The 7,466-nt window shown below is 53.5% G+C and overlaps 1 protein-coding gene across 1 annotated transcript in view; it reads left to right on the forward strand.

Annotated features, from left to right (window-relative positions):
* LOC104979692 (hepatoma-derived growth factor-related protein 2) overlaps nucleotides 1–7,466 on the forward strand; it is a 17,722-nt gene that overhangs the window by 6,318 nt on the left and 3,938 nt on the right. Inside the window, exons 4-9 of the mRNA XM_010828155.1 lie at nucleotides 3,038–3,229; nucleotides 4,985–5,101; nucleotides 5,209–5,280; nucleotides 6,173–6,338; nucleotides 6,477–6,552; nucleotides 6,709–7,018. Of these exons, the coding sequence (XP_010826457.1) occupies nucleotides 3,038–3,229; nucleotides 4,985–5,101; nucleotides 5,209–5,280; nucleotides 6,173–6,338; nucleotides 6,477–6,552; nucleotides 6,709–7,018 (933 nt within the window). The remainder of the gene's footprint in view (nucleotides 1–3,037; nucleotides 3,230–4,984; nucleotides 5,102–5,208; nucleotides 5,281–6,172; nucleotides 6,339–6,476; nucleotides 6,553–6,708; nucleotides 7,019–7,466) is intronic.

Below are 7,466 nucleotides of genomic sequence, written 5' to 3' on the forward strand. Positions count from 1 at the left end.
GATGGCATCACTGACTCGATGGACGTGAGTCTGAGTGAACTCCAGGAGTTGGTGATGGACAGGGAGGCCTGACGTGCTGCGATTCATGGGGTCCCAAAGAGTCGGACATGACTGAGCAACTGAACTGAACTGAATGCTCCACTTGGCTTTATTCCCCACGACTGGTTCCCCTTGTCATGCAGAGAACAGCTTCATTCTTTTTGATAGCCTTCACTTGGTGTGCTCCCAGCAGGAGCGTGCGGCTGGACCTGTTCCCACGTCCCCCCGCCAAGCCAGGAAGTAGGAAACAGTGTCTCAGAGTGGTTCTAGCTGTGTCCCAGCTGAGGTGGGCTGTGGGGATGGGAGGTTGGCAGCCTTTTCTGCACTTTACAGCTGAGCACACTGAAGCCTGGAGCATTCACTTGACTGCCCAGAGGGACCTAGCTAGAATGTGAGACTGGGACCAGGGGCTTTTACACTTTTGCAGCCGGTCACCCTATGGGGCATCCTGGGTACTGTGGGCTATGGAGCAGCATCTCTGGTCCCATCCACTTGATGCTAGGGACCCCCCCCCCATCTTGATAATCTGAATGTCTCTAGACATTGCTAGATGCCCCCCAGGGGATAGAATCACCCCTGGCTGAGAACCACTGACCTAGGATCCCAGTTGATACCTCTTTGTGACCTGGCAGAAGAGGAGGTGAAGGGACCTGTCCCACTAGCCGGTTCGTGCTGTGCTGGGACTCAAACCCAGGCCTCACGTCTCCTAGGCTGAAATGCTTTTCTGGCCAGTGCAAGGTGGGTGGGGTCCTGGCAAGGCAGGCAGGCCCGGAGACTGACCAGCCTCTGTCCAGCCCTGACCTGGGCCCTCCACCTTCCTCTGGCCACCCAGCTGCACACCCTCACTGCTTCTGGCTCCAACTCCTAGCTTCTATGGTGTTTCCCATCACCCTGGAGCCTCCACCACACACACACACCCTCATACTCTTTCACTCCTTGCTTTTTTCTCAACTAGCGTGGCCCCTGACTGTAATGACACCGAGGAAATGTGGCCTTTTTTAGTTTTTTCCCTCAATGTTCTTTTTTTTTTTTTGTAATACTTATTTGGCTGCATTGGGTCTTAATTACCACACATGGGATCTTCAATCTGCATTTTGGCATGTGGGATCTTTAGTTGTTGCATATGGGGCTAGTTCCCTGACCAGGGATCGAGCCTGGGCCCCCTGCATTGGGAGCTCGGAGTCTTAGCCACTGGAGCACCAGGGAAGCCCCCTCTCCTGCCACTTTCTTCTCTTCCCTGCACCCCAGCCACACCCACCTCTTTGGTTCCTAAGGAGCGCTTCATTCATGCCTGTGCTATACAGTAGGACCTTATTGTTGTTGGTATGCTGTTTTGTTTGAGGCATGTGGGATCTTAGATCCCTGACCAGGGATTGAACCCATGACCCCTGCAGGGGAAGCATGGAGTCCTAACCACTGGATTGCCAGGGAAGTCCAGTAAGACCTTGTTATTAATCCATTCTATACATAGTAGTTTGCATCTGTAATCCCAGCCTCCCAATCCTCTCTCATCCCCCCACCCCTGGACAAACAAGCCTGTTCTCTATGCCTGTGAGTCTGTTTCTGCTTCATAGGTGTGTTCATTTGTGTCATATTTCATTATTTTAAAAAAGTTTTTATTGGAGTATATTTGACTCACAGTGTTGTGTTTCAGGCGTACAGAAAAGTGAATCGGTTATACATACACATGTATCTCCTCTTTTAGATTCTTTTCCCATGTAAGTCATTATAGAGTGTTGTGTAGAGTTCGCTGTGCTGTGCAGTAGGCCTTCATTAGTTGCCTCTTTTATATATAGCAGTGTGTACATGTCAGTCACAGTCTTCCAATTTATCCCTCCTCTTCCCCTCCCCCATGATTATCGTAAGTCCATTTTTAACATCTGTGATTATATTTCTCTTTTATAAATAAGTTCCTTTGCACCATTTTATGGATTTCACATATAAGCAATATCATACAGTACTTGTCTTTTTTTCCTGACTTGCTTCACTTAGTGTGATCATCTCTAGGTTTATCCATCTTGCTGCAAATAGCATTATTTCCTTCTTTTTATGGCTCAGTAGTATTCCTTTGTATACATATGCCACATGGTTATCCACTCATCTGTCAATGGACAGGTTGTTTTCCACGTCTTGGTTATTGTTGTGAATAGTGCTGCAGTGAACATTGGGGCACATGTATATTTTCGAATTATAATTTCCTCTTGATATAAGCCCAGGAGTGGGATTGCTAGATCATATGGCAACTCTATTTTTAGTTTTTTTGAGGATCCTCCTTACTGTTTCCCATAGTGGGCTGCACCAGTTTACATTCCCACCAGCAGTGTTGAAAGGGTCTCTTGAAATGGCCATGGCTGGTCTCCCACTGGATTGTAAGCTCCCCGGGGGCAAGGCCCACACCCTGTTCTCTGGGTGGTACCATCCACCTGGCACAGTGCCTGGCACCTGGCCTCTGCTCACAGACGAGCCCAGCACTCAGTGAGCATAGGGGCAGTGCTGGCTGTGTTTGCTGTTTCCTTGGCTGTTACTGCCTGAACTGATGTTTTGGGTAAAACAGAAATAGGAGTGCCTTGAAGTTCACACTCAGAGGTCCTGTCCTAGGTCGGCCTCCTCCTCATCAGTACTTGGAATAATAATACTTTTTACAAAAGTCAGACCTCCATGGACTTCCTACCAGTCTGGGCATTGGCCTAAGTACGCCACTCTGTCTCACCCGACCACAGCCCTGTGAGACCAAAGCAGTCTTGTCCCCACGGCTCAGATGTGGGAACTGAGGCCCAGAGGCTTAAGTCACTGGCCCAGGGTTTGCCCTCAGATCCCGCAGTGCCCAGCACTCATGGGTCCATCTCGCCCTCTGCCTTAGCCCTTGGAGCTCCCTGGGCCTCAGTTCCCTCGTTTGGAGAGCAAGCAGACCGGATCCTGATGCTCGAGACCCGGCCTGTGGGTGCATCTGTGCGACAAGCTCTGTGGTGACCTGCTGTCTCTGTCCCCCACTCCCCAGCCGGTGAGCTCCTCCGACAGCGAGGCCGCTGAAGCAGACAGGGCAGGTGGCAGCGAGGATGATGAGGACCGGGGGGTCATGGCCGTCACAGCTGTGACCGCTGCAGCCACCGGTGACAGGATGGAGAGCGACTCTGACTCAGACAAGAGCAGCGACAACAGCGGCCTCAAGCGGAAGGCTGTGGCCTTGAAGGTAGGGACGGGGCATGCCTGTCCTGTGGGGGCTGGGCCCTTCCTCTTCCTCAGAGGCCCCATCTGGCCGCCTACTCTCCCTCCCCGGCCTTTCCTTCTTGTGGTTTTTAGTACATTCACAAAGTTGTGCCAGCGTCACCTCTGTCAGTTCCAGAAGTTTCCATCACCCCCAAAAGAAAGCCCATCCCCTTTGGCAGTCCCCCATGTCCCTACCCACAGCCCCTAGTAACCACGACCCCACTGTGTCTGTCTGTGGATCTGCCTGTTCTGGACGTTTCCATCAGTGGAATCACACCCTGTGTGTCCTGTGTCTGCTTCTCTCACTGAGCATTGTGTTCTAAGAGTCCATCCACATGGTAACGAATGCCAGGGCTTCTCTCCTTTGCATGGCTGAGAGATGCTCCCAGGTGTGGAGGGACCACATTTGTTTATCCATCATCTGTTTCTGGCCATTTGGGATGTTTCCAATGGGGGAACCATCACAGATAACACAGCTGTGAACATTCATTCATGTACAAGTTTTGCATGGACGTGAGTTTGAAATTCTTTTGGATGTATTCTCTTTCCTGCTTCCTCCCAACCCCTTCCTCTGCCTTGTGACTGCTTCTGAGTATTCGGGTGCAGAGTGAAAGGATTAGGATCTAACAGCAAATTCTTTTGATGGAGGGAGGCATTCTTTTATTTATTTATTGCCCTTGCCACATAGCATGTGGGATCTTAGTTCTGCAACCAGGGATCAAACCCTTGCCTCCTGCGGTGGAAGTGCAGAGTCTTAACCACTGGACTGCCAGGGAAGGCCCTTTTTTATGATTTTTTAAAAAATATTTGGTTCCAGTTATAACAATAAACCATGATCATTGTAGATAAATTAAAAGGTATGAAAAGCATAAAGCAGTGAGTGAAAAACACCCAAATTCTCTGAGGGGGTTTTTGTGCCAAAGGACTGGAAGCATTCTGCTGTGTTTCTGTGCGCTCTCAAGTGTGATCAAGTGTGTGTGTGTGTGTGTGTGTGTGTGTGTGTGTAAAGCACAGACTGGCAATCATGCACACAGTATGCGTCTTGCTGGTTTTCCACCTAATAGACAATCATTTCCTTGTCCTTAACTATTACTTGAAGGTTCAGTTTTCAGTGGTTGAGAAGTAATCTCTGATATGGATGAATTCTGACCAACGTATTGTTAAGAGTATTGGACCTTTGGCTTCTCCGCGTGGCACTGTTTTTTACAAGTCTCAGTTGTTTCTGTTGACAGTTGTTGGAGGAGTTAACAGAAATACGTCAAATGTTCTCCCATCCTACCCCTTAGAGAGAAACCAGAATTTGTAGGTTAACATGTATTCAGGTTTTATTTTTTGCTTTTATCTTTGCGTTAAGTGAATGTCATTATTACAGTTCCTTTTCCCCCATACTAGGGAGACACTTAGACAGCCTCTTTCATTGTTACCCAGCACCCTAGCTCATTTTTGGTGTTCCTTTCCCCATGGTTGGCAGGGGCAGGGAGGGGGATGGTCTGTGTCTTTCTGCCAGGTCTCTGTGTGTTTGAGTCCTTTAGGAATTTTTCATGAGTGGAATCGGGTCGTATTTGTCTTCTGTGACTGGCTTCTCTCACTGAGCATAATGTCTAGGTTCAGTATACCTGGTTTTTATCAGATTCTCAAAGGGGTTCCTCCCCCTCCGAAAGCTTCCTAGGCTGTGGGTACTTCATCAAGCACAAGACCTTTCTCAGTTGCTGATCCATTTGGGCTGCTCCCCTTTTAGATGTCGGTCTCAAAACGAACCCGAAAGGCCTCCAGCGACCTGGATCAAGCCAGCATGTCTCCATCTGAGGAGGAGAACTCAGAAAGCTCCTCTGAGTCAGAGAAGACCAGTGACCAGGTGAGCAGGTGGCTAGAGCGAGAGCACAGGGGAGGGATGCTCGGGCGGGGCCGCGTGTGGGCCTGCTGCCTGTGGGCCCCATGTCCAGCTCCCTCCTCTCCACCCAGGACTTCACCCCTGAGAAGAAAGCTGTTGTCCGGGCCCCACGGCGGGGCCCCCTTCCAGGACGGAAGAAAAAGGTACAGAGGTTTGGTTTGGTTTCCTTCCCACATGGTGGCCTGGGAAAGTTCCTTGCACATCTCTCCATGGTCAGCAGCCACGGCCCTCTGTTAGGGGTGGTCTGATTTTGGAGGAGAGGAGGCCATAGCCCCAGGGTGACCCCAGAGCCCACTGACATCTGCCTTCACTCCTAGCTTTGCTCTGGTTTCCAAGCACAGTGTGCACAGAGCACCTCCCCGGAGGAGGCTACTCTGCTCCCTGGAGAGGGACTTAGAAGCCCATTTGGGAAACGAGATGCTAGGGTCGGAAGGGACCAGCCAGGGTGCTATTAGGGGCCCCGAGAGAGAGAGAGAGAGAGAGAGGAGGGAGAATGTGTGTGTGTGTGTGCCTGAATATGTGTACATGGGTATGGTGTGTGCATGTGTGTGTATGTAGCAGTTTGTGTTCTCACATGTGCAAGGGCCTGTGTGTGTACAAGCATGTGTATATAAGCATGGTGTATGGGTGTGCACATGTACCAGTGTGTGTGTGTACGTGTGTGGACATGATATAGTGTGTGCGTGTATGTTGGAGTGTGTTGTTTTACATGTACAATATGCATACGTGTGTGAAAGCATGTGTCCTGTCTGCATGTGTACAAGTACGTTGTGTGTCTGTACAAGTGTGTGTGTCAGTGTGTGAGCGTGGGCTATGTGTGCATGTACCTGTGTGTGCATGTACCTGTGTGTGTCAGCATGTCTCAATCACTGTGTCTCCTGCAGAGGAGGGGGTGGTCCAGGGGGGTGCCGACATCCTCACCGGGTGAATCGCGCTGCCTGGGCTTCCTGGTTCTGGGCCAGAAGGAAAGGTCTCCAGTTGGGGGAGGGGTGCACCCCCCTCCCCGCAACTCTCACCCTGCCCGGCCTCCTCCAGAAGGCGCCGTCTGCATCAGACTCGGACTCCAAAGCAGAATCGGACGCGGCCAAGGCTGAGCCAGTGCCCCCAGTGAGGTCGCCGTCATCGTCCTCCGCCTCCTCCTCCTCTTCCTCCTCGGACTCGGAAGTGTCAGTCAAGAAGCCTCCGCGGGGCCGGAAGCCAGGTGGGTTTGCTGGGGGTGCCGCGCGGGGCCTGGGCCTGGGTCTGGCCTGGTGGGGCTGGGTGGGGCTGGGAGAGGCCCTCCAAGAGATGAACCTCCCGCCCCAGATGCGGGCGAGCTTACCCCTCTTTTCTTCTGCAGCCGAGAAACCTCCGCCCAAGCCCCGCGGGCGGAAACCTAAGCCTGAGCGGCCGCCCACCAGCTCCAGCAGCGACAGGTGGGTGCAGGGACTTGGCAGGGGCGCAGGCGGCGGGTGGTTGCGGGGCCCGGGATAGAGAGCACTAGGTGGGTGCAGGGCCCCGGGGGGGCGCAGGCGGCGGGCGGGTGTGGCTTGAGGCCCCATGATGGCGTGCTCACTGGCCCGCGCCCTCAGCGACAGCGACGAGGTGGACCGCATCAGCGAGTGGAAGCGCCGGGACGAGGAGCGGCGGCGCGAGCTGGAGGCGCGTCGGCGCCGGGAACAGGAAGAGGAGCTGCGGCGGCTGAGAGAGCAGGAGAAGGAGGAGAAGGAGCGGCGGCGCGAGCGCGAGCGTGGGGAGGCGGTGCCTGGGGGCAGCGCGGGCAGCAGCGGCGATGAGCTCAAGGACGACGACGAGCCGGTCAAGAAGCGTGGCCGCAAGGGCCGGGGTCGGGGCCCGCAGTCGTCCTCCGACTCGGAGCCCGAGGCCGAGTTGGACAGAGAGGTATGTCTGTGTAGCACCGGCTGAGCGCCCGGACCAGAGACGGGGCAGCAAAGGCCGGCCCGGAAATGCAGGAACCCCCTGCTGATGAGCTGACACCGGAGGGGTCAGTTCCTTGAGGGGCGGGCAGAGTGACAATTGGGGCGACAGGGCTTCCATCTCAAATAGGATGGACCTCGTGGGCTGCAGGTGGGCAGCTGACATTAAGTAAGGAGGTGAGTGAAGTGAGAGATATGGGAAGGGTCTCTCACTTGGGGGAGGGGCTTTCAGGCAGAGAGGCACAGCACATGCAAAGGCCCTGGGGCAGGACTGCACCTGGTGTGCTGGAGGGACAGTGAGACCCGTGTGTCTGGAGCAGAGTGAGCCAGGGAGAGAGAGGGAGGGCAGCCAGGGGATGGGGCAGCTCACGCAGGGCCTGGTAGCCCTCTGGAGGACTTGGGTGTTTATGTGG

This window comes from Bison bison, unplaced genomic scaffold (genome assembly GCF_000754665.1).
Source record: "Bison bison bison isolate TAMUID 2011002044 unplaced genomic scaffold, Bison_UMD1.0 scf7180017864492, whole genome shotgun sequence".
NCBI lineage: Eukaryota > Metazoa > Chordata > Mammalia > Artiodactyla > Bovidae > Bison > Bison bison.